At 41.5% G+C, this 27,021-nt stretch overlaps 1 protein-coding gene across 6 annotated transcripts; it reads right to left on the minus strand.

Annotated features, from left to right (window-relative positions):
- Positions 1-337: 337 nt before the first annotated feature.
- Positions 338-26,502, minus strand: GTSE1 (G2 and S-phase expressed 1). 6 transcript variants are annotated; one of them, XM_039515659.1, is made up of 12 exons: positions 26,479-26,502; positions 24,595-24,678; positions 18,777-18,834; positions 18,091-18,694; positions 16,544-16,693; positions 15,101-15,248; positions 11,443-11,820; positions 11,127-11,199; positions 10,139-10,390; positions 6,001-6,187; positions 4,962-5,096; positions 730-813 (listed from the first exon to the last, which is right to left on the minus strand). In XM_039515659.1, the coding sequence occupies exons 2-12, from the start codon at positions 24,671-24,673 to the stop codon at positions 730-732; spliced, it is 2,148 nt and encodes a 715-aa protein (XP_039371593.1). In that variant the 5' UTR covers positions 24,674-24,678; positions 26,479-26,502. The 6 variants fall into 6 exon arrangements, with proteins under 6 accessions (XP_039371557.1, XP_039371605.1, XP_039371593.1 ...); XM_039515640.1 differs by lacking the exon at positions 26,479-26,502 and adding an exon at positions 25,899-26,129; XM_039515650.1 differs by lacking the exon at positions 26,479-26,502 and adding an exon at positions 25,881-26,129.
- Positions 26,503-27,021: the final 519 nt, after the last annotated feature.

The following is a 27,021-nucleotide window of genomic DNA, read 5'->3' on the forward strand; positions in this document are numbered from 1 at the left end:
TTCCCCGACCTCAAAGTTATCAGAATTTAAAATTAGTCTAATGCAGTTTTCACTCTGATCCCATTTTTTCCATTTTCTAAATCTGTTACAGAAAAAGCCTTCAGTGCAGGCAGTTCAATTTATATGAACTTTGCAAAGTTCTGACATTACCACTTTTAACAATATCCTGATTATGTGTCAATGCACCATTAGATCCAGCTTCTTTTATTGAATGTAGCTATTTTAGCTTCCTGAAATATTCCATGGCACAATTAGCATGTAACACATTTGTTGGCCCAAAAACATTTTATTTCCAGACTTGCTATACTTTCATAAGTATACAGACCATTAAAATCCCTTAGATACAAAGACAACTACCACATTAGCTTTAATTTTAGTACTTGAGATCATTTTATTTACTAGCAAACCTTTAGAAAAAAGTTACTGTTCTGTATAATTAGACTTAAAATAATTTTACTAAAGCAAACATACAGCACTTTTTTTTTAAACTACATGGATCTGCAACAATGCACAAAGACAGTCATGTTAATCAAGTCCTTCCAATTTGGATTTGCTGAACAGATTATTCTAGTTCCATTTTGTCAACACAAGTTACATTCAAGTAGTACATTACAAGGATTTTATTGCATGATATTCACTCCACACAGTCCTATTAAGATGGCTAATGTATCAAATCAAGATTGCAGATGCTAGTCTCAAGATAAATTTTTGGTTCAGCTAAGGTTTAGTTTAGAACTTCAGCAGAGGGGAATCCAGATTCTCTTTGTTTACTTCAGGACTCAGTGTGATAAGAGGAGAACTCAAATCTATTAGCTGAAAGACAGAAATGAAGTGACATAAGATTTAGCTAGTATCTTGCCAGATAGTTACTCTAAACATATGACTATCAGGGACACAGGTAACTTCAGCCAGTCACCCTAATGCAGGGGTGGGCAAACTTTTTGGCCTGAGGGCTGCATTGGGTTTCAGAAAGTACCTCCCCAAACAGCCAGGCATGGCCCGGCCCCACCCCCTATCCAACCCCCCCTGCTTCTTGCTCCTGATGGCCCCCTGTGACACCTGCCCCATCCACCACCCCCCACTGTCTGTCCCCTGACCCCCGCCCCTAACTGCCTCCCGCGGCTCCATCCAACCCCCCCCGTTCCTGGCTGCCACCCCAGGGACCCCTGCCCCATCCAACCACCCTTTCTCCCTGACCACTCCCAGAACCCTCGTTCCCCACCCTCTGACCACCCTGACTCCTATCCACACCCCCGGCCCCCTGCCCACCACCCTGAACTCCCCTGCCCTCTATCCAACCCCCTCTGCTCCCCACCCCTTACCGTGCTGCCTGGAGCACCAGTGGCTGGCGGCGTGGCTGCATCAGGACAGGCAGCTGTGCCACCCGATGGGAGCCAGCTACGCACCGTGCAGCAGAGCACCGGGTCAGGCCAGGCTCTGCAGCTGTGCTGCCCCAGGAGCTTGCAGCCCCGCCACCCAGAGCAGGCACAGTGAGCTGAGGCTGCGAGGGAGGGGCTGGGGAGAATGGTCCCGCGGGCCGGATGTGGCCCGCAGCCTGTAGTTTGCCCACCTCTGCCCTAATGGTACTGCAGTTAACTTCTAGAACAGCAGCAGTACTATTAAGTCAAAGATCTTTTCTTGAGGTGCCTGAAGACAAATACCTACACCCCACTAAGATGTTCAATTTAGAGCCTCTCTACCCAACTGTAAAAGTTTAATTTCAGCAGAACCTACATGCACCAATCAGAGCCCCTTGTGCTAGGTACTATACAAAAGGAGACCTAGTCTCTGCCCCAAAGACTTTGATCCAAGGTATCAAAGAATGATAGTCTATCAGGACTGAATTAGCTCCCAAAGGTTAAAAAAAAAATCATACCTATTTTACTTGCTTTTGATCTCTAGTTTTCTTGCTACACTAAGAATTTATGCAAAATACATGGGGACTGAGTCTTAGGGCTAAAATCCATTTGTGAATCAGTTGTTGTGACACTGAGCCTCGCAACACCTAGCTTTTACGTGCTTAGAAGATTTTTTTTTTTAAATCACTGGGATTCAAAGCCAGAGTTAGGTGCTCAGAGGGAGAGGGGTGCCTAAAAATGGGATTCACAAAAGCCAGGATGGTAGGTCACCCCCCACCTCCACTAGCTGTTGGGAGATGCCAGAGAGAGGCATGTGTTCTACCTGCCCCTCTTCCCTCCTCCTTCCCCCTTCCACTCCCCATGATAACATTGGGATACAAACTAACTCTTTTTACAAAACTATAATGGATTTTGTACAAAGTATGCCTTGTGAGGTACCATCTGAAAATCCATCATGTGCTGATCGTTATTGTCCTGGTAAAATGTGTGGCAACACTGTATAGCATTACTGAGACATATTCCAAGTATAGACCAATTCCTCAAAGACAAAAGGCAAACTGATGCCTCAGCCAGGTGTCAACAAAATAAATCTGGTTAAGCACCCATTCTTTAGCAGGAAAAAGGATGTGAGCAAGAAATTTACATCTTGTCAAAAAAACAGCTGGAAGTTCCTGATTCCACAGACTTTCAGTCTCCTGAACTCCAGCTGGAGATGATTCTCAAAAGAGGAGGAAAAGATAAAAATGGCAAACAAAACCCCTCAAAGGATCTCTCTCCCTTCATCTCTACTCACAGCATCGACAACACTTGAAAAAGGTCAAAGGCATCATTAGACTGTGGGGGGATTGTGGCTGAAATATTCAGCCAATAAGACTGCTAGAACATGTGGTGAGAGAAACCTTATGCTTTGAATTCACTTAACTTGTTAAGTTAGGTAAAACATGACTAACACTTTTTATGTCTTTCTAACAAATTCTCTTATGCCTCATTACTTGTAATTGCTTAAAATCTATGTTTCTATAGTTAATAAACTTGTTTTATCTAAACCAGTGTGTTTGGATTGAAGTGTTTGGCAAATTCCATTTGAGAGAACAAGATTTGTGCATATCATCTTGTATTAATGAAATGACAGACTATATATGAGCTTGTATTGTTCAGAAGGGGCTGGGGAGTACAAGATGCACATTTTGGGGGGAAAGTCTGGGACTGGGAGCTTTCTAGTGTTGCTCTGTAATGTAATTCCAAGGTGGCTGGCTGTAGCACTCATACAGTATAGCTGGTAGTGATTTAATGATAACATGTTTTGTGTGGGCAGACCAGGAGTGGTTGCTCTCACAACAGAGCTGTGTAAAAGGCACTCCACGTTGGAGAACTGAGGGGGTCACAGCTGTCCATCAGTCCAGATTGTACCCTGGGGAATGTCATACACCCCTCTTACATTTATTTTCTACAGTATTCCACTCTTTAAGAGTAATTGGGCCAGAGAGAGAGCACACATGCATAAGAAGGGCCCTATAGCTGGGTGGTTAGATCAGTCACTGAGGATGTGGGAGACCCAAGATCCACTCCCCCTGCTTCAATGACTAAGTGTTTATCCAAAGTGACAGGTTTCAGAGTAGCAGCCGTGTTAGTCTGCAAGGTGCCACAAGTACTCCTGTTCTTTTATCCAAAATAAAACAGCTACTACAGGAGAGACTGACATCAGAATATCTCACAGCCCAAAGGTTAGAACATTCACCTGAGAAGTGGGAGACTCCTGTTTAAATGTACGGATTAAATGGATATATAAAATTCCCTCATCCAGGCAGAAGGAGATACTTAAACTGGTAGACTCCCACATCCTAGATGAGTACCCTAACCACTGGTCCTACTCTTAACTCAGGCTTTGCAGATCACAGCATTCCTAGATTTTTCTAGACGCTCGTGTCTCTTTGTAGATCTGGGCCTTACTTATTAGTAAAATAAAAGCACCAGCACTTTCACCAGATGTTTTTATCAAGTTGTTGTCCCTTAAAAAGCACCATATGTTTCAGGGAATCACAGTAACAGCTTTTGGTAATAGCTTACTCCCCTTACCAGTCCCTCCCAAACACATCTTTTAAAGTCCTGGAATGACTTAGTTAAGTCCTATACTCAACGTGTGCAAATGTGCCTTGAACACTAGGAATATTGTCAGTGTGCACTACTATCATATCTGTTTTTCTATATTGGCTCCAGTGGAGGGAAAGCCAAGAGTCTCCATTGCCCTGTACATTAGTGACCAAGCTACTTTTAAAGCCAAAGTCAAGCCTCAGCTGCTTTGACTTTTGAAGAGTGGTGATCACATCAGGAGTGATGGGCCATTTTACACAAACCTCCACATGCCAAACTGGTCTGAATTGTTGCAGTTCTGAAAACCAGTGCTGCAGTTAGGGAGTTTGACAGACATGGTCTCACAGCAGAGAAGAGTAACAGGAACATACTCTAGCCTTATTGGTGTTCATGGCTAGTAAGCAGTGGTGTGCCTCAGAATTAGTTTCTACAAGAATATGAAAGCTCTGAATATGACTTCCTGACTGCCTGCGTCCATGGGATGATTCTATCCCGTCCCTTGTACAACCTCACAAAATGTACTAAAAAAGTGTCATGACATGCCACTGCTACTAAGAGAAGTGTAATGAGCCTGCACAGAGCTGTGTTTCCACAACAATAATTGATGCAGCTAGTTTTTTGACTTCCAAAAAACAGCACAGCAAGAGTGGGCCATGCAAAGCTGAATAATTAAGATCCTTGATTCATAGAATCATAGAATATCAGGGTTGGAAGGGACCTGATTCATGAACTGATGCTCATTCATAGCTGTGTTTTACAACAAAATGTTCACTCACCTTAGAGATTGAAAGGGAAGAGACTGCAAGAAGAATCCATAAATTGGATTCATCTTAAATAAGAGTGTTGGATTAAATATAAGGTACTAGTGCCAAGCATATTTCATATACAATACATCGTTACAGGGGAGAAAACTATTTTACATACAAATTCATATAACCAAACAATTGTTTTTTGCAGTATTTTTATGCATTTATGGAAACAAATGATTGAGATAAGATTGAGATACCTTACCTGTCCTACCACACTAGGTTTTAATGGAATAACTTTATTCACTTCCGGAGTATTAGAAAGATCAATGAGAGGTCTGCTTTCACATTCCAAAGCAGCAATGGGAGTTTTATGTATTCCAATATCTACCAGCAAGACCTAGAAATAGTAAATAGTTTATTTTCCTCTGTTTATTGTGCTTCCTTCAGAAGAATGTAGGTAAGTCAGTTACTGACTTACAGGGAAAAGCCACAAGAAGCAACCAGCAAATCTTAGGTTTGTAGGTTATATGTAGACCATCCTAAAGGCAGCATAGCTTGGAGGATGCGGGGAGGATTAGTGTGCAAAGCAGAGGTGGTAAAGTGCTGGAGAATATTTTTCAAATATGATTGTTTCATATTTCAGTTTTTCAATTCAGTTTTACCCTTGTACCTACAACTGTGACCTGACAACATTTTGACAAAGAAACAGTTCTATAAGATTACTAACTTTAGTCACACCTCTATCCAATATTTACATACACCAAACAAAATCCACAGCAAGCTTCCAGCATTCAGTAAACAGAATACCAGAGAAAATAACTACAGTTGAACTAACAATGAATATCTGCAATCAAGTTGCTATTCCAGCAAATATGAGTTTAGACTTTTTTTGCTTTTAACACTATGGTTTGAACAGTTCTCTACAGACATTCAATACTGTCCAAAAACAGATATATTGCATAATTGCGATTAGAATTACCCCACATTGTATTGTGTTTCATGATTGGATTCATAAATACACAAGGACTTTCCAGTGCAGATAACTGGGAGTGCAAATTTAAATTTGACCTGCAATTATTTGTGCAGGTGACAGAAATTAGTTTTCCAGGAACATTTATCCCAACAAAGAAGTGTTGTTCAATGGTATGATAAGCAAACACTAGAGGGCACATATATGCCTAATCTAGATTGCTTCAAGATTTGAGCAAGTTTTTAGTTAGTAGACAGCTCACATTTTCATGGAGTTCACTCAACGGCAGCTTTTACAAGAGGGAAAAGTGGATTCAGTTTAGTTTACCTACCTCATTAGTTTGTGCTCCTTCAGCTGGCTGTTTTTGTATTTCAGTCTCTTTTTGTATTTCATTCTGTGCTATTTCAGTAGTCTTTTCTGGTGAAAAGACAAGTGTAAGTGGTATCACAGGTGGAGGAGATAAGTCATCATCTTCAAATGATGACACTTGTGTCTTGGTGTCCTTTGCCTGTTTAGAACTGGGGGAAAGTAAAGTTGGCAAATATTTAATAGTAATGCCTAATGAACACCTCTTAAAGATTCATGTCATTTATCATAGAATTCAAGATCAGAAGGGACCATTATGATCATCTAGTCTGACCTCCTGCAAGATGCAGGCCATAATAAGATCCACCCACTCCTCTTAAGCAGCCCCCCCCCCCCCATGCTCGGAGGAAAAAAAAAAACCCCAACCACTACCCTGAAATTCCTTCCCGACCCCAATATGGCGGGTCAGCTGAACCCCAGCATGCGGGCACTCTCTCCAGCCATACCTCTGAAAAGGCTAACAATATCCTATCTATCCATGATTGTACTAATTACACAGTGTGGGCTTGAAATGACCCTATTGACTAAGCCCGTTCCTATCATACCATCTCTCCATAAACTTATATCTATTATCTTCTAAGTCAGTCATGTCCTTCCTTCCCTGTGTTTCTCTTCCTGTTCCCAAATCTCCCTGGAGGATATCGATCCTTTTCGAATTGGCAAATACTCCCCCAACTTGTGTCATCTGCAAACTTTATCAGCCCACTCCTACTCTTGGTTCCCCCAGGTCATAAATAAATTGAATTAAATAAAACCCAAACAAAAAACCACCTGAGGAACTGGTAACCCACCCCCAACCCAACCCGTCCCCCCCCCCTACTACCCCTCTGCAGTCTCCCCTTAACCAGCTCTTATCCACCTCTCATTTTTTTTTTTTCCCATCTCTTCCAAGTATCAGAGGGGGTAGCGTGTTAGTCTGGTTCTGTAAGCAGCAAAAGAAATCTGTGGCACTAAGAATACTAGAAAGTTTTTTAGTTGCAGCTTTGGTGGGTGAACCACCTTGCAAGCCTGGACTGCTTGGCTCCAATCCCAGAAGTTCACTCACACTCAACACTCATGCAAAAAACTTGTTAGTCTATATGGTGTGCCACAGGTTTCTAAATTTAAACCAGTATTCTCATGCGGTACCGTCATAAACGCGCCTTACTGAAATCAATATATATTAGATCATTTCCATTTCCTTGTAAAAAAAAAAATCTGTTACAAAGAAGAAGAAGAGGTCAGAGGTGGTTTCTTTCTTCTTCTTCCAAATCCATGCTGTAATTGTCCCCAGTTCCATGCCCTCCATGCTCTCTCTCTCCCTCTCTCTTTTTTTTTTTTTTTCTTTTTTTTTGACTACTACAATGTTAAACTAACACTACTGTAGTTACCCCTTTTCCTTTTTTTTCCCTTGAATATAATTAGCTAATTATCAGTCAAACAGTACAACCCTGAGTTTGAGTTTTTTATTAAAATATTAATCTAAATCATCTTGCTTGCAATTTCTAATTTTTTCTTTATAATTCTCTATTGAAGATTATATCCGGCCCCGATTTACTTTTTTCCCGTTTCAAGTTTGGCTTCTACCTAGCATACCAAATGTCTACCCCCCATATCTTCATTCCCATCAGTCCTCTATCACTATTCCTTCATTAGCCCATTAGCCCATTTAAAAGCCGAGGCAAAAATTCTCCCAGATATTTGTGCCATTCCCCAGATTATCCCTATCTCCACTCCAGTAAAGTTTTTTTTTTCCTTCTTTTTCCTTCTTCCTTCTTTTCTTCCTTATATAAAAAACCTTTTTTATTTTTAAAACCCTTTTGCTAATCCATCCATCTCCCTTTTCTTTGCCTTTCTCTTGCCTTTCTCTGCTTTCCTACTCTCTCTGGACCCATTCTTTGACCTTCCCTTGGTAGGTTTCCCCTTTCACTCCTTTTTTTTTTTCTCTTCTCCCTCTCACCCCTCTGAGATCCTTGCTCATCCAGCTTGCTCTAATCTACCTGCCGCCTTTACGCTTATTTCTCTGCCATTTCCCCCTGCCTCAACTGAGCACTCCAACAACCTGTGCCCCCCCAAACCATCTCTGTCATCTATCTCCTAAAATATAGTCATCCATTTTCCTTAACTTAATCTAGTTAGTTAGTTAAGTTAGCCCTTTTAAAGTTAAACCTTAGTCTCTCTTCTCATTTTTTTTTTTTGAATTTATTTTTTTTTTGATCAGCTTAGCTCAGCTCATGATCACTAAGCCCTCATCCCTCTCCCCTCCATTAAAACAACTCAATCTTCACCTAAAAAAATCTCTAAAATTCGGCACCCTATAGATGTCAGCTACACCTTGCAGAAAACACAAATTAATCATGTATCCTATTATTATTAAGCTTATTTAATTATTATATCTAGCATTTGTTTCCCAAATCTATCCCCGAGTCAATAGTCCCCATGATCAAACAGTTCCTATTAGTATTTACCTCCTTAAAAAAAATATCCAGGCTAGATCCTGGCGCCCTATAGCACCTATCAGTCTATAGCACACCCCAATCACTATCCCAGCCAGCTCTAGTAGTTTTTGCTCCGTATTATCCATTGCATTGCTAGTTATTTCGTTACATTTCACCTCATTATTGATATACAATGCTACTCCCCCACCTTTAGCTTTTGTTGGGCAGCTTGTTTAGGAAAGACCGATGCAAAGGTAAAGTGCCATTTGATATCTTTATTTTTCTCCATTTTGTGAATTCCCTCAGTCTGAAATAATGTCTTATTTATTCATTATCTAAAAGCATGCTAGGCATCTCACAGAACTTAAAGACACTGTCCCTGCCCTGAGGAATTACAATTTAAATAGACAAGTCAAAGTTGTCTACAGTGTACAAGAAAAGTGGGCAATCCATATTTGGTGGATAATTTTAGGATACCCCATTTGAAAATTTTAGCTTAAGTTTCTGGAAGCTTATGCAGAGACTGCTATATCAGAGAAGTGCTGGTACTGCATGTCACTGAACTGGTTCAGTCCAATCCCTGGTGAAGGGAAAAGTACGAAACTGGACAAATTGGAGGATTCCAAAGTTGCAAGGTTAACAATCAGTGGGATAGTGGAGTTGGGAAAGGGGAGGGTTTTTGGAAGAAAGAGCATTTTGCACTTGTAGTTTGAGGAAGTATCTGAACATTTGAGAGATGTGAGACAGGCATGATGATGCTTGGCTTACACTGGAATAAAAGGTTTTATTTGGGCACAACATGAAATATAAAGTTAGTTAAATTTTATTCTGGGGCACCAGCACCATGAGGCTGCCATAAATACTAGTTTAAGCTGTGTATATATTTAGAGCTTGTGAAAAGATTTTGGGTTGACAGCTATGGAAGAGACTGCATCCCCTCCACAGAACAGGTACAGAATTGGGGTGGTGCTGCCCAGATTCCCGTTGGTACCTAGCCAGTCTCAACTATGGCATGGAAAGACCACCTCATGGAGCAAGAATAGTTCAGTCTTAATTCAATCCTTGGCCTCTTTTAGGATGTCAGATTTTATAATGGTGACAGCATAAGATTGGTCAATACCTTAAAGTTAAAGTGTAACTTAAACAGAACTTAAAAATAGATCATTTGACTTAACTGCCTGTGTGCTTTCCTCATCTAGAAAGTATTGCCATGTTTAGAACCTGCATTATCTTTCATATAGCTGGATGTGTCATTGTGTTGGAACACAAAGTTACTTCTGCAGTCACTTTCTATTCAGTACATCAAGTAAACTGGCTGAAAGCAGCAGAATTCCTCAAATACAAGTTCTGTGATGCACATAATTCAAGTTGATTCATAGGTAGTTTGAAGATGTGGTCAAGTGACGGATTAAGATGTACTTATCGTCACTATTTTTACAAGGGTCCAACATTATCCCTTGGTTTAGGGATTCAGGTAAACCAAACCATGTTAGAGATTTATGTTGGAAAGAACTAACAAATATAACTGTGTTATTTTGCAAGTTACCTGGGCATGCTTCTACTCAACAGCAGATGAAATCTCTTACATGCTAGCCTACGACATCTGAACAAAATCCTTCTCCCGCTGAAGTCAACAGGAGTTTTAATAGACTTCAGTAGGGCCATGTTACACCTGCGGTATCTTACCCAGTTGCAAGAGTCTTTCTGGTGGACACGCTGGAGACTTGACGAACTGACATAAAATGTGGAGAGGAGACAGATCTTGGCAAAGTTTTAGGAGTCATTGCTGGAATTCCTGAGATACGACGACTGGCGGGGGTAGGCAGAGCAGAACGTTTTATACTGGCTGGAGTAATTAAAATGGACCTGGAACTAAGACAAGAGTTCTGCGAGGCCCCATCTTCAGAAGGTCTGACAGGAGTGCAAACAGCCACACCACTACAGGAAAACATTCAGCATACATTAACTGAAAGCTTCTAGAAACTTACTACAACTTCTTTCTGAATACTAGTCAGACAACAGAAATAAATAACATAAGGCAGGCTTAAGAACACAAACAGTTATGAAAGTGTTAGGATAACTAAACCTGAACATTAAAAGTGGGTTGCTGTATTATGCTGGAACTGGTCACATCCTCATAGATAAGGTTCAGTTAACAGATGTTTCAAACCTTCATTTTGTGAAAATTTCAGATTAATTTGAGACAGAAGAGGAAGCAGAGCATTCAATGTAACAGACTCTTGAAGTGCACTTCTCTAGTGAACAGGTATTATGCGAAAACAGCCCTCAGATTTGCTTCCTGAACATATTCAGAGCTGACTTAAAGAAAACAAAAAACACCTCATTAGCACTGCAGAAATATCACTGCTATGTGAAAGCCGATTCTGTTCCCTTACACATCAGAATTGTCAATGAATTCCAGTTAGGTATTTATGTTACCCAATCCCAAGAAAGCCAAACTGACTTTCTATCCCAGGGTGAGTTTTAACAGTTTTACTTGTGGAAGGGCAGAGTAATCTGGAAGTCACTACGAAAGTATAGAAACCTCACAATGTTATTTTCAAAGTAATTAGAACTGCACTTAGATTACATAGTTGCTTGATACAACACTCTTAAAATGTAGGTATAGTTAAGAAAAACATGCAATTGACCTGTTAAGTTCTAATTATGTTACCTTCCAAATGTGCCACAAGATAGTAATCTGATTGGCTGCATTATTTTTGATGCTGTATTTTCTGGTGATGAACCTAAGGGAAGAGAAAATATTACTTTATGTTATTACCTATTTGTTATCTATATTAGTTTAGTTTTCAACTATAACACCTCACCTACAAGTCACATGATTCATTCCATCCCAGCAGCTTTGGAACAAGTACAAATAAAGACAAATTTCACTCTCAATTAGCACATACTGTGAGGAGCATTTAAAGAAATATTAAAATTAAAAGCCAAGTTAACACAAAAAACAGCCTTCCAAAATGTGTGCTTACCTCCACATCTCTTAGGGACCTTAATCTGATTTGAAGGTGTGAGTATAACTTTAGCCTTGTCTTTTGGGCATGTGTTTCCTTTTGCTGCACTTCCATCTTTGTTCTGCTGAGATACCTTCTGCAGATCAGGAACTGAGCTCAGTCTCTGAATTCCATTGGCTAGAGTTTGGGATCCTGTCACAGAAGCTGAAGACTTGGCTAAATTCCCAGCAGTAGATATTCTGGGAGTGCTAACTGATCTTGTTTGCTTGCAGGACACATCAGAATGGACAGCCTGCACAGATGACATTCTGATAGGTCTAACCATAGCCAGTCTTTTTGTGCTAGATGAGAGTTTGGAGCTGCTCACAGAAATTTTTGAAGAGACGCTTGATTTAGCTGAAAGATAGAAAGCTCATATTTATACTTCTGAATTGCTAGTTGTTTTTCCTTCAACTGGTTACAAGGTACATTTAACTAATTACAAGAGAGTCTAAGTTTACTCAAGTGCAGCTGAAGATATGAAAACATTATGCAATGATTTGTGCATCTGAACTATGCAGTTGTTACAATTTAAAGGTTTCAAATTTTTCCACTTTTTAGCCACTAGTTTTGAAATCCTAGAAGAGTGAAAACTGTAGGAAAAGTCTACAAAGTGGTTATTTGTCTTTGATGCTGCAGAAAAGCCTCCTTGACATGATTCAGAATATCAGCTTCCAGGTCAAATGAAACAAGAGTAAGGCATTTTGAGAAGCACTTAAATATGCCCTCTTTATAGGTATATTAAAGCATAACTTGTATTTTCAATGTAGTTGGCCCAGCTACCTGAAATACATGTGTTAAGGGACATTCAGTGAAGTCTCCTTACCTGTGCTAGTTAAGAGTATTTAAAAGTTAACTTGTCATTTAAAAAAAAAGTTTCAATATTCTACTTATTCACTTAAAATCTTAGTTTTTCAATTAGACTAATTGGATTTGCTAGACAGTTTCTAGTCATTCGCATTAAGTATTTCCAAGACATGTGCTGCTAAACTTTTTCCCATTGAATTGAAGTTTTATTAAACTTATTAAACTGTGTCCTCCAATAGCACAGTCTTGCATTATACTTCCTGATAGTGACTTCCTTATTATCTAAACCTGAGGTTCCCAAACTTGGTTCGCAGCTTGTTCAGTGTAAGCCCCTGGTGGGCCACAAGATGCTTTGTTTACCCGAGCGTCCGCAGGTACAGATGCTCGCTGCTCCCAGTGGCCGGGAATGGGCCTGTTGTACCTGGGGACGCTCAGGTAAACAAAGCATCTTGTAGCCCACCAGGGGCTTACACTGAACAAGCTGCGAACCAAGTTTGGGAACCCCATATCTATACCTTATGTTTTTGACTGGGCTAGAGTTTAGTTTTGTTCTCCTTTTCAAAGCTCTACACAGTTCTTCTCCCTGCCTACAGTTCATCTGTGGTCACTTAACATTCTCTTTGGACCCTATTATTCCCCCCCACACACACTTCACTTTTCTTAAAGACTTCAGTGCTTGCTCATGCAGGCCACTACGCTTGGAGTGTTTCCCCAACCATGCATGCCAAAATACTTTTGTCTCCTCCAGGTGACTCTTTCTCTTCACTTCCTGAAACAGGGAACCTCTTAGTTCACAAGAAATTAGGAGCATGTTTTCCTCTCCCACTCTTTCATTATGAGCAATTGAGGGCAGGGACTCATTTTGTTTGGAATAAATAAGTAGTTTAGCCACATACATTATCCATATACTTCTGCAAATCCATTTTTGGATACATTTTAAAGATATCAGTTGCTCATTAAACATTGACTCTCTCTCTTTATAGACGTCAATTTTATGCTAGAAATAGATCTGATTATATCCTGCAACTTTACTCATTAATTCAGTTTTATTTAAAAAAAAAAGTCCCTCCTCCCCACTCCCTCCAAAATATATATATCTCACATGGGATACAGATAAGATGGGTCACATTCCTAAAATAATTGCCTGCTAAAGATACAGTGCATTCTATTACCACCTTGGATTATACAGAAGATATAACAGCATATGCATTTAACTAGTATTAAGTAGTAGTTTTTTTCTTATATTAGGGGTTCCCTAACTGTAGTACGCATACTCCTGCGGGTACGTGAGACATCTCAGGGTGGGGGGTACATGGGAGAAATTGTGGGTGGATTTTATTTTATTTATTGCATTTTCATAATAGGCTACTTAGACAAAACTTTAAAATTCTGTGGGATTTTGTTATATAAAATGAAGTAGTTAATTTACTTCAAGATGTACCAATGAGAACACAGATACAGAGAGACCTCCAATCACCATACAGTGCAGGTTCAGTTGGCCAGCAACAGTCCAGTCTAACTGAGCTCAGAACTTAGGGTTTTATTTTCAGTTGTATACGTCGCACTATATCTGTACCTAACAGTGAAATATGGACAGATGGCTAAAGACAGGTAGTGTTAAGAAGAACACACAGTACCAGTGATGAGAGGGGTAGGGGTAGGCAGGCAGTTGGTAGATCTGGAAGGGGGTATGCAATAAGAAGAGTTTAGGAACCTCTGCTCCAGACGTAAGTTGGGCAGCAGTATGATTTCTAGGGTTCTGTCATTAAGTTTTAACAGGAAATACAGCCTGCCGACAAGTATTAAAAACAGAGTGCACAGCTACAGGGACAGAGAAATGATGTGTGTTTATTATAAAAAGCTAATACAGAACTTTAAAACAGGAAGTTAAGAAGGCTTCCAAGTCTACTCTTCAGGTAGAACAACAACTGCTTCTATCTTAATGATAGGCAAATGTTTAAATATGAAATAATGTTAGAGACTTGTGCTTTAGTCTGGTTTTACAATGGATCAAGGAACTGTAAGCTATTGTATTCCACTGTAGTTTCTAATAAGTCCTGATAAAGCTTTGACAACTGCATTACTCCCTGCTTTTGTGTTAACCACAACCTTTGTGATATTACTGTTTAAGTTTGCCATGAGTAAAAGTTTATTATGTGCGGCTTTGGAGGAAAAAAAATCAGGGCTTGTGTAACAGACTTTTCTACCTCCCCCCTCTTCTCTATATGATAATGTTGTTTGTTCTCTAGATCACGTTACACTGTGGCACTTAGAGGTTCTTGTGGCTAGCCATAATTCTAACCAGAAAGGAACTATTATGGACTATTTAAAAAAATATTTAAAAAAAATTAAATCACCAAGAAGCCTACCATGTAATTGTGTCAGATCCCAGATTGTAGATATTAGCCTCATTGATTCTAAAATTTGGTTTAATTCCAGTGCTAGAAGTCAAGAATTTGAACTAACTACCACACTGTCAGCTTACATGAAGTTTTATTCACCTGTTCTCAACACCAAAGAGACAAGGGGCTGAGATAATATCTTATTGGACCAAATTCTGTTGGTGGAAGGTACGCAGAGCTCTATGTAGCTTGGAAAGCTATTGAAAGCTTGTATCTTCTTGGTCCAATGAAAGATATTACCTCACCTACCTTGCCTTCCATATCCTGGGAACACTCCAAACTCCACCCCAAAGACAGCCTAGTGTTCTGAATCGGCAAGAAATACAGACAGCCCCAAACACATTTTGGAACCTGCAGGTCAAAAACACCCCATTAGTTATTTTAAGTTTAAAGTGATTTGCATGCTGCATCTCTATGCTAATTATTACCATTTCCCCCTATGGGAGAGACAGACAAACTTGAATTCAAACTGGAGTTCATGCTCGAAATGGATGACGACGATGAAGATGAGGTGTTCTTTCTTAGAGGACCATTAGCAGCAATAGGGGGTTTTAACTGCGTCTTCCTTAACCCGAACTGTGAATAAAGAAGTCTAATTTATTTAACTGTACAAAAGACATTAAGCAAGTACAACAACATTTTTCATTTGTTAGATTTCTACATCATTATGCATCACTGTTCTCTGGGTTCGTTTGTCCCAGGGACAAGTTCTATAATCCTGTTTTAAAATGTTTAAGTTAAGTAAAAAGCAGACTGCTGGGAAGCAAAAAAAATAAAATAAAAATGTAATTATACATTTGTATGGTACCTAAGTTCTTATGTAGAACTGGAATAGGTAGGTCTCTAAAATTGATTTTTAGCCCGATGGTGTTCCCTCTCCGCCCCCAGCTCAAGTATATCCCTAAGATGGATTCTAAGTACACCTCTACCCCGACAGAACGCTGTCCTCGGGGGCCAAAAAAATCTTACTGCGTTATGGGTGAAACCGCGTTATATTGAACTTGTTTTGATCCGCTGGAGTGCACAGCCCCGCTCCCCCCAGAGCGTTGCTTTACCACATTATATCCAAATTTATGTTATATCGGGTCATGTTATATCGGGGTAGAGGTGTATATAGAAATGTAGATTAATGGGGCAGTACATTGGAGTGCTATTTTTGAAGTGCTAGGCATCTTTCTCTGCATAACTAAGACTGCTCCATTAGCGTCAGATCTGGTGAGAGTGGCCAATATTTCATTTAACTGTACCCACTGCCAAGAGATCAGGCACCTCGGAGGAGGAGGGGCAGGGGGAAGAGGAAACAGCATAGGCAATATTAAGTGGCTTGCAACGTTGTACAAGTTTTAACAAAACTGAGACAAACTATATTCCACAGGTTAGACGCATTCTTGGTAGACATGAGTTCTTAAATTGTAGTGCTATGGTTCCTAGAATTTGGCTTCTGATGTAGCTACAGTCACTGCTATTCTGCTTCCATGCTAGAAAAATGACAATCTTTCCAAGTAGCCCAATAGGTGACCATTAAGGGTAAAGACTTTAATCCACAAACCTCCTATGAGGTCTATCATCTGCATTTTCCTGCCCCTTAATATTACATACAACATTTCATGTTAACACAATATCTAACTATCTGTTGATGCACTAAGAATAATTCTCTGTTACAAATATAGGAAAAATACTTCATGTATAACTTAGCCACCCAAGAATTGCAATTGTAGAATAGAAACTTTACCTTGAATTCATTATAAGACAAGACTATGGCATTAAGTCTAACAGAAAGCTAGGTTTGTCATCTCCATTTTTATATATGTCAGAGTACCAGCACTCTAGGAACATATTCATTCTGCAGTTGTATTAACACTTGCCATTACCTTGCTTTGAGAAGGAAGAACTCGCTTGTCTTGTAATGATGAACTCCCACTGAATGATGAGTCACATACATCTGAAGCAACACTGGATTTGTCAGAGAGTAGATCTTCAGATGACCCCATGCTGGTCAAATGTTTTTTCCCTGGTTTTGGCTGTAAGATTAAAATTTTAAAATTGATTTGAAAGATATTGCAATTTCAGTGGCTCCGAAGATTTTGCATGAGCTTATTTATAACCCATATTTTTCATACCAGCCAACGGAAAAGCATATTGCATCTACAAAATATGTGGATTGCTAGACATAAAAAATTCCAAGTTCCCAACTTATTTAGACTCTATTAGACTTTAAAGTTGTTAAATCCAGCACAGACTATGTTCCCATTTATTGAAATTGGCTTTAAGTCAGACAAATCAACATAAGGCGATCACCTCTGCAGCAAGTTAGTCTCTATGGGATTCTTTCGGCCCATCTCCCTCCCTAGACACTGCAGTGGCTTTTCCTATTTTAAGAAAAGGTAGGTCCCACATTTGTAAGCATAAATGTAATGCACACACAAACCCTTCTTTCCAGTAGCCCAAAGGAGATTCTTCCCTGGTTGACACCAACAGCTAGACATGAAAGTTTTAGACGGCACAGCTCACAAGTCTATTCCAGTTAGCATCTGAGAGGGCCACCTGGCCAGCAACACTATCAAAACTATGGGATAGGAGACAAAGGGGAAACGAGCAGACTATAGAAGCTCTCTCGCCCCCTTGACTATGGCAGAAATTCCTCACTCTCCTTCTCAGGAGTAAGGAGCCAACATTCTCCTCCTCAGCAGTGCACATGGAGAGGAGGAGTATCTTGCTAGTTGCATAGTCTAAGCTCTGAAGGGGAAGGAGGGGGGCGGGAAAAACCTGGATAGGCCTTATGTACATGAGAGATGATTACCACAACTACCACTTCCCCTAATGTATCTGGGCAGTGTTTCATTGTACTGCTGCATAGCTGGGTCCTCCTCAATCGTACATAGTTGGCTAAGCATGCTCTAGATAGGGTGTGTACCAAGACTAGAAAGTGTTATTACTGCTGTATCTCCAGAGCTGTGCCTATTACTGTCAATTCTGAAGAGAGCTTAATATAAGTAAAGAGCCTGCTGGCATCTAAATCACCAAAAGACAGCAATAATTTTACCAGAGGGATCACAAAATAAGTATTAAATACTTACATAGAAGTCAGGCACATCAAGCATTAATAAGTGTAAAAACTTAAATTCAGTCAATTAAAAAAACCAACATGACTTCTTTCTGAAGTTCTAGCCACTACTTGAATAACTACTACTTCACTAGCATTGGTATAACAAGTTAAAATATGCCTTCAGTTTACCTTCTGCATTTACCAGCTCTTTGTGTCAAGTCAGTTTCCTATTTGAGGGTCTCAAACAATGGAGAGATGCATTAAAAAAGAAAGTTGTTAAACAAAAGCTTGCAGGAGATTTAAATAGTCCCTTATCTCAAGACAACCATGTTTTTTATTGAGTATTAAATTATCCAGAAGAAAATTCTTTACCTTTTCTACTGTCAGTTGATGGCCTTTTCCAAGAGCAGATGAAGCCTTTGTGTGCAATTTGCTTATTGCTTTTTTATTTTTTTCGTCACTTTGCTGTTCTTGGGCTAGAGGTGAAACAGATATTTTAGGAAATTTATGGATTTTAATGGGACTAGATGTGTTTGGAGGAGTTTTGTCAACTGCAGTCACAGGTAAATCTGAACGCTTCTGAAAGAAAGGTGGCAGTTGACAAATTGGGCTGTCCCACACACAGTACGTCTCCCTTTTAATAGCCCTGGGGCTTTTTTCTATGTTTCCTTTTTGAAAGATTTTGAGTTTTGACTTGGATGCTTGCACAAATTTTTCTATAACCTTGGGTTTTGGTCCTTCTGATTGGGTGACTTTGTTCTGTTCATTTTTGTTGCCACTTTCTAGCTGCAGTGCTAACAAATGAGCTTCTTTAAAAATTTCTACAAATTTCTCTCCAGTAAGGGGACTCCACATAAGCTTATCATCAGGGGTTTGAGAGATCTTTTCTTCAGCATCTTTAGTTGCTTCAATACTGACAGCAACACATTTTTCTTTGTGTCCAAGAGGTCCAACAAAAACTTCATCTTCATTTCCACTGTAAGACAGACAAGACAGTCAAGATATTGTAAAATCCTTTTCACTTCAAATATGTACTTGCCCTTAAACACTTAGCTTACCTTGCAGGAGACAGTGAAAGGTCAAAATCAAATTTTTCATCAGTTAGAAGGGGAAAGTCTGAAAGTATAACAATCTCATTAATTGTGACTATTGCTGTAGTTACAGGATTTACACAATTTGCATTGCACTATATTTCTAACAACACTGCCAGTTGGCATTAGCCTTAACAAATTTAACCTTTAGTTACTTCTAATTTTGTTTTAAGTAGTTACTTGATCATCATTAAGTTCCCACCCCAGTTGTAGTAATTCCAAAGACATTGCCAAGATGTCTTTAAAATTAACTGTGACAATAGTTCAAGTTATTAGGTCAGATAATTAAAAATAACCACACGTCTTTCTGAACATGTTTAATTGTTTCAAGTAACACTTAACATTATTAAAACCGAAAGAATAGAAAAATATCTTAGTTTTAGTGTGCACCTGACAGCACTTTGTGCATAGCCAGTGCTCTTATTTCAGTAGAAAGTTTGTTTGTGGGACAGTCACACAGCAACAGGGAAGAGAAACATTTAAAATAAGGAAAAGGTTGTAAAAGCAAAAATGTTGAGAGCCCATGGGGAAAGTGACCAAGACTACTTTTAACACTGAAATGGAACAGATGTCAAGATGACTGTCAGAAAATATTCAGCTTAAGGGTGGTTTCTTTATCACCCATTCCTTTTGCATTGCACTCAACTGAAACAATTAAAATAAACTACTAAATTTCACCCTAGAAGTTTGCAGCTGAAGAGAGGATGTTATTGAGTTTAGAGGTGGCCGAAAGATGCAGGAAAATGAGAAAGCTATTTTAATCAGAGCAGTTTTGGTGAAGTGGGAAAGCACCAGACTGGAACGGGTCAGAGAAATAGAAGGGTGAAATGTAAACCAGTTGTCAAATGTTTAAAAGGGAAAGAAGATGAGGGGAAATGAGATACAGTAGTAATTAGGAAAGCTAGGACAGATTTCCACCCTCCTAGCAAGAGAAGAATAAGTGGACTTGTTTGAATAAGGCACAGAACAAGTCAGAGGACAGTAGTTAGGTGAAAATAAGGGAATGAGAGGGTAAGGAGGGGACAGAGTGGATCCCAGGCAAAGAGAAAGTTCCTAGTGGAGGGTGTCAGTTTTGTCTGTCAGCCAGATCTGAGATTAGGGATGTGGGATTCAAGTGGCATGGTGGGTGTCAAACATTCAGAAGAGATGTCAAGAGTTGAGGCACTTAGAATATGGTGGCACTTAGACATAGTAACGGTGAGTGTCACCACATTAACTTTTAGGAACCTAGAAAAATCACTGCGATTCACAAAGTCCAAGTTACGTGCTCAGGCTTCCTACACAATGAATGGAGGGAGTTGACTATTTATCCAAACAAGCTTCAACAGGAGAGACTGAGGGAGCTCCTCAACAGAATATTCTATAGCCTAGGGCAGGGGTCGGCAACCTTTCCTAAGTGGTGTGCCAAGTCTTCATTTATTCACTCTAATTTAAGGTTTTGCGTGCCAGTAATACATTTTAAACATTTTTAGAAGGTCTCTCTCTATAATATATAACTAAACTATTGTTGTATGTAAAATAAATAAAGTTTTTAAAATGTTTAAGAAGCGTCATTTAAAATTAAATTAAAATGCAGATCTTATCAGTTTAGTGTGATCCTTGCCCTTGCTTTTCCTTGCTGAGTTTTCCAATGTCTGGCATGTATTTGGATACTTTAAGCTGCACACAGCCTTCTGAATGATCAGTTGTTAACCAGCTCCGAGAGGGACAGAGGACAGATTTCATGTATGAAAATACCTGTTCATACAGGCATATGTGGATCCAAATGCTGAAAGCATTGAAAACACAATTTTCTTCAAACAGTTAAATTTCACTGGCAGGGATGTGCAGCAGGTCAGAATAGAGGCGCCATGATCCCTCTCAGTAGCTTTGCACTCTGCAGATCTACAAACTTTGATACCCACAATTCTGAGCTTTTTAACGGAATGAGCTGCATTTCAAAATCTTCAACACCCATCCACTGAAATACAGACAAATCTAAGTCGCTTTCGTTGAACTTTTCAGGTTTAATTAGAAAAGAAAGCATTGGGCCAAATTGCTGGAAATCTTGAAATCGGTCAGAAAATTCTGATTCCAGTTCTTGCATGTACGTTCCAATCTCATCGACACTGACAGTGCAACGTGTCGATAGATCTTTTATGTGTTGGAAGTAGCGGAAAGTTGAAGTTTGAATATCCCGAGAAAAAACTGCTAGTTTTATAACAAATGCCTTCCAGGTTTCATAAAGATCCAGAACCATTTGCCCTGCACCCTGGAAACAGAGGTTGAGTTCACTTAGGTGAGCAGTGATGTCAGTTAGAAACATGAGCTTACACAGCCATTTGTCATCATCCAGTTCAGGGTAGTTTTGTCCTTTTTCCGACAAAAAGGCCTTGATTGCATCAAAACAGTTTACAAAGTGCACCAAAACCTTGCAATGACTTAGCCACCAAATGTTGCTGTGAAGTGGAATGTCATTATAAGCAATGTCCATCTCTTCTAGCAGTGCTTGAAACTGTCTGCGAGTCAAAGCAGATCGAGCAACAAGGACGTTCACAATTTGCATCACTGTATTCATCACATTATTAAGCTCTGAATTAGATGCAGGTTTTCTTGATGGATGATACAGTGAAATTCCATTGTTGGGCGGCCAATTTGATCTTCAAGTAACTTTACAAATACCTTCTGTTTTCCGACCACTGCAAGAGAACATCTGTTGTCACACAAAATATTTTTGATGTCAACTCCTTGTTCTTCAGAATGGTTTACAAAAGTTTCCGCTATATCTTCCCCCTTTGTTGTGCCATATAGGGGTTTTAGGCAACAAAGTTTCTCTTGGATTTCATCAGAAGCACAATACCTTGCAACAACTGCCAAACATGGAATGTCGTTTATATCCACGCTCTCATCAACTGCAATGCTAAACACTGCTGTTTCTTTTAATGCAGTTGTCTGCTTTCCATTAATGTTTTCTGCCATTTCACTTACGCGTGTCTCAACAGTTCTGGCACAGACAGGCAGGTCTTTTATTCTAGATACACATCTTTATTTGGCAAATCATTGAACAAAACCTCCGAACTGCTGAGAAAAATTTCTTTTATGTATTCCCCATCTGTAAATGGCTTTCCGTTTTTTGCAATGCACTGTGCAGTCTTGTAACTTCCTTTTGTGGCTTGATTTTTACTTACACTTAAGCATTTAAAAACACTACTTTGCTTCTCGTATCCTGCTACTGTCTTTTTGATCGATTCTGTCTTGTCTGCTTCATCAAGAAAGGTTTTCTCGTGTTTCGTTTGAAAATGTCGAACATTTGATGTGCGACAAACAACACTTTCACAACAGAAAGCACAAACAGCACGGTCCTTCTTTTGAATAAATCCAGATGTGTCTGTCCAAGAAGGCTGAAATGAACGGACATCTAACTTTGCTTTCTTAGGAGCTGACATTTTGTCAAATGTACCCCTCAACTTACAGTGGGGAAAAAAAAACATTACAACAGACGGCACGCACAATGTCAAACGCAGTGCGCTGTTCACATGATGTGACAGTGATGTAAGCAGCAAATCAGGACTTAAAAATATCCCAGTACAGTGGCTCTGGAACAATTTTTAAGGTGGGGGTGCTAAGCTGCATACCCTCTTGCCCCTGTCTGCACCCCTCACTGCCCCAGGCTGGGGTCAGTGGTCCACAGCTGGGGGAGGCTGCAGAGCCCCGGGCTGGCGTCCAGGACCCCAGGAGGGCAGCAGAGCACCTGGGACCAGTGGCTGGGATTGGCAGCAGGTTGAGTGGGGTTGGGACCTCAGGCCGGCAGCAGAGCCCCCGGGATTGGTGGCTGGGACCCAGGCACTGAGAGTACCACTCAAAATCATCTCGCGTGACGCCTTTGGTTGCTGACCCCTGGCCTAGGGCACTCACCTGAGAGGTGGCAGATCCCCGTTCAAATCCCCTCTCTCAGTCAGCTGGAGGGAATGACTTGAACTGTGGGTCTCCCACCTCCTAACCACTGGGCTAAGCGTTACAAGGGAGGTCTTTCTCCACTCCATTTTGTGTGAACTCATCCATGAGGACCTAATCTGATAGGCAAGCTCTGAGCCTACTTACTGGATTTGGCCCTGCAGGTGAGTTAGGCAAAAGAACACCTATTTTCTTCCAGATTAGTGCATTGCACTGGGGCTTAAGCATCTGGTTGCCTGGAGTGAGGTTGCTGAGAGGAGGAAACACAGGCTCTTAGGGAACTTTTACTGAAAGAAAAAAAAATGAACTCACTTAGCACAGACAAGCACCTAAAGGGTTTGGTGGCAGCTGAGCAGGGGTTCTGTGAATCCAACTGGGGCCTGATTCTGGGATTTAGGTGACAAAAGTGGCAGTTAGGCAGCTAAGTGCTTTTGTGAATCTAGCCCTTAGACACTAAAGCGGTAAGGGCCAAAGATAGAGGTGTGGGAATCTGAATAGGAGTAGTAGCAACCTCTGGCGAAAGATGGTGTGTGACAAGAGAGAATAAGCACTGAATTGAGGGAGATAGCTAATTATTTATTCACAGCAGAGGAGCTTTAACAGGAGAGATTGAGGGAGCTGCATAACGGTGTGACTTTCCCCAGTCATCCAAAGGAACATGTGCAGGAACAAAAGGACACAGTTGAAGGGGTTAGAAGGACCCACGGGAATGACAAGTACCGTATATACTTGTTCATTAGCCCGTTTGTTTATAAGCTGACCCCCAAAAATGGATAAGTAAAAATACCAAAAATTATATGACCCTTTCATAAGCCGACCCTATATTTCAGGGGTTGGAAAACTTTGGCTCCCAGCCTGTCATGGTAAGCCGCTAGCGGGTTGGGATGTTTTGTTTACTTGGAGTGTCTGCAGGCATAGAGCCCCTCAGCTCCCTGTGGCACGGTTCGGCTGGGAACAGCGAACCGCGGCCACAGGGAGCTGAGGGGCTCCATGCCTGCAGACGCTCCAGGTAAACAAAACAACACTGTATTAGATATTAAATTCAATGATTCCACAGAGTTTAAAATCATCAAATTTTGGTGTAGACCCATTTATAAGCTGACCCCCGCTCTTTGATGCATCACTTTTTTACCAAAAATATTCGGCTTATGAACGAGTATATAGAGTATGTCAAGCATCAGTTAACAAGGAAGCTGAACTGATGGATGACCATCTCTGGGATATGGAAAGAAGAAATTGCTAGACCAAACTTCAGAATAGAAACAGAGAGGAGATTAGAATGACCCTAAATGCCGCCATCACTCTGCAATGTTGCAGAGGCTACCAGTGGTTCAAAGAACTCTTATAGAGCTCCGCAGTAAATCACTAAGATCTATGTAGTGGGAAACAGCAGGCCATCCATGAAAAGACTGCTTACACAGCTGGTTATGGAACAGATGTTCTGATTATTTAAAATCAGTGATTCTGTCACATGTGGGGTACATCTGCACTGCAGTTGGAGTAGAATTTCCAGCTCAGGTTGACATACATGTTCTATCTTTGATCAAGCTAGCATGCTAAAAACATCAGTGTTGCTATAGCTACATAGCCCAAGCTAGTGGCCCAAGTACAATCCAGTCCAAGACCTTAAGTATGTATTTGGGTAGCTAGCCTGTTCTGCTGCCTGCACTACTGTGACAACACTGCTATTTTTAGCCTACTAGCTCAGTCAAAGCCGTGTGTATATCTATCTACCTGAGCTAGAAATTGCACCCCCAACTGCAGTGTAGCTGTATCTTAGAAAGTAGCTCAGGCTTGTATATCCCTTACTAAAAGTTATAATAAGATAATTAAACAATAGTTTTCCACCTACCACTGTTCTTGCAAACATCCAGTTTTTCTTCAGTCATATCACTTGACCAGCCTACTGACATTTCCTTTCCTTCCTCCATAGTGTCTGCAAAATAAGAGAGTTCAAAAAGATTCACAATTTAATTTTGCAGGCATGTTTTGAAGTACAGGAATCAAGTTGTTGACAAGGTTTGCATTTAGGGAATCCCATGTAGTGCAGTTCAATGAAGTGCAAACTCTGAAATCCATAATTTCAAAGAGCTGGGTTAACTTCAGCAATAGCCCTGCAAATGACTGCAAGGTTCATAAATTCTACAAATCTCAAGTCTCCCTTCTTGTCAAATGAGATGGTGCTGAAGAACTTACAAATATAGTGGTGGGGACTCTGTAAAACAAAGCTTCAAGCCCAGCACACAGATGAGAGTTCATGGATGTTTACCCCTAAGCACTTTGATCCAGGACAGAAATGCCGGTTTAAACTATTCATGTAATCTAAGTTAGTGTAACCATACATCCCACTTTGACCAGGACAGTCTCTTTTTTAAGCCGAACTTGATGAGCTGGCAAGAGTAAACAGGACATGCAGGGGGACAAGCAGTTTAGACCAGCCCCGCACAGTAACCCTTTTCCCTTTGGGAAATATCTAAGTAGCTTCTGTGGGCTACCTAGATAGATATTTGTACTAAGTACCATGGCACCTTAACATTGTCTTTTTTTAAAACATGTCTTAGTGAAAACTAAATCAAGTGAGCCTCTCCACAGTAAAGATTAAACGTGGTCCATTTTATAGAAGATAGGTGCACTCCTTTAATTCATGGAAAGGAAAGCAGCAAATGTATCTCTCAGGTAAGCAAAGTTAGAATTGTCCCCCCAGCTTAGCAGAATTCAAACACTGGGTAGGGTTCGGTTACAAGTTGTTTTCTGAGGGCGTGAGGAAACTGTAGAGATTATGTGGCTAAGGCAAACAGGGCCTTCAGCTCCATCCTCTCTGCTAGCTCGCGGCTTAGTCTGCGTATTAAGTCCCCACCCATTCGCCCCACCTGGGGGTAGGCGGCCTGCCCCCGAGCCGCTCCTCCACCCCATGGCGGAGGGGGCCGCCGCGCCTTCAACCCGCTCCGCCACCCCCATCCTCGCTGCTTGACCCCTCCCCCCGGAGCTCCCCCCAACTTAGCCCCTTCACCCCCCGTCACGCGCCGCATCTGCCTCACTCCCCAGTCCGCCGCTTCGACCCACCCAGGGCCTCCCCACTGCCCCCGACAGGCCACCTGGCCACCCTCACCCCCGAGCCGTCCCGCCGACGCTGCGCACCGGCTCAGGCCCTCCGGCCGCACGGTGCACCCCTAGGCTGCGGGCGACCCCCGCTCGCTTAAAAGGGAAGCGGCGCTCAGCAGCAGCAGCACATTCGAATTACTCGCGGCCAGGCGCACGTAGAACTGTCACAGATCGAGCTTCCTCATTGGTAGGTTTAAACGAGGTTACAGCCTCGTGACGGTGGGCTGACGGCGTGCGGGTGGCGCGAGAACCCAATGCATGCTGGGACTCGTAGTTCAGGAGGGATGACTCCGCTGAGGCGCAGCGTCCCCTGGCCCTGGTTTGCTCCGGGCTCCCCCGGGGTCCCTGGGTCCCCGCCCCAGCGAGCACCAGAGTGAGGCTCTCGGCGCCGTTCCCCTCCACTCACGGCCCGGGCCGGCCCCGAGTCCGCGCACGGCGCGCCTGCGCCAAATCGAGGCTGTCTTGAGAGCCCGCCCCTGTTTGTCTCGGGTCGCAACGTTCCTCCCAACCAGACCAGAGCGGGGCTCCTGCAGCTACAGTTCGGCCTCGTACCCCGAGAGCCTCGCTGCTCCCCCGCACCCCTCGGGCCCGTCGACCCCGGAGTGGGGCACACGCTCTCCCCGGTGTCTGGCACCTGCTGTGGGGACAGCTTCTGCCTGCAGGGCCCATGCAATGGGGCATCATCCTGCTCCGTGGTGGCCCATCCATGACCTCAGTCCTCTTGCAGACGAGTCTACATCACCCCCTCCAGTGCAGGAATATGTGGCAGTGCGAGCCGCTGAGAGGAAGGGTGGCCAGTGGTCAGGGTGCAGCCAGGGACCAGGGTGTGACTGAGGTCCTAGTAGGAAGCTAGCTTTGGTCACTCAATTAGGGTGAACTGCAAAGAGTGGGGCAGACAATCCCCATAAAGCTGGTGGATATTCCAATACTTAGATTTACCAAGCCAGCATAAAATAGCTTCTCGATTACCCTACTGGTTAATCAGAAGTCCAAAATAACATAGTTCCCTTAAAGTGATCCAGCCTCAGGCTTCCATCCAGGTATCCACATCAAATATGATGAAATTTTCTGTAAATCTTATTTCATAATATAAAATAAAAGGTTCTACCAATCCCAAAGGATCAGATACATTACCTCCCAGCTTAATGAATGTTTCAGATCTTACCGAAATACACGC

The sequence above is a fragment of the Mauremys reevesii genome, linkage group 1, assembly GCF_016161935.1.
Source record: "Mauremys reevesii isolate NIE-2019 linkage group 1, ASM1616193v1, whole genome shotgun sequence".
NCBI classification, from domain to species: Eukaryota; Metazoa; Chordata; order Testudines; family Geoemydidae; genus Mauremys; species Mauremys reevesii.

Excerpts from the sequence above, each read along its gene's own strand:
- GTSE1 (XM_039515623.1), bottom strand. The coding sequence starts at position 24,673 with ATGGAGGAAGGAAAGGAAATGTCAGTAGGCTGGTCAAGTGATATGACT. Across the intron at positions 15,249-16,543 it reads TTCTTCCTTCTCAAAGCAAG|TTCGGGTTAAGGAAGACGCA; the intron begins GTAATGGCAAGT and ends CTTTATTCACAG. Across the intron at positions 11,200-11,442 it reads GGTCCCTAAGAGATGTGGAG|GTTCATCACCAGAAAATACA; the intron begins GTAAGCACACAT and ends CTCTTCCCTTAG.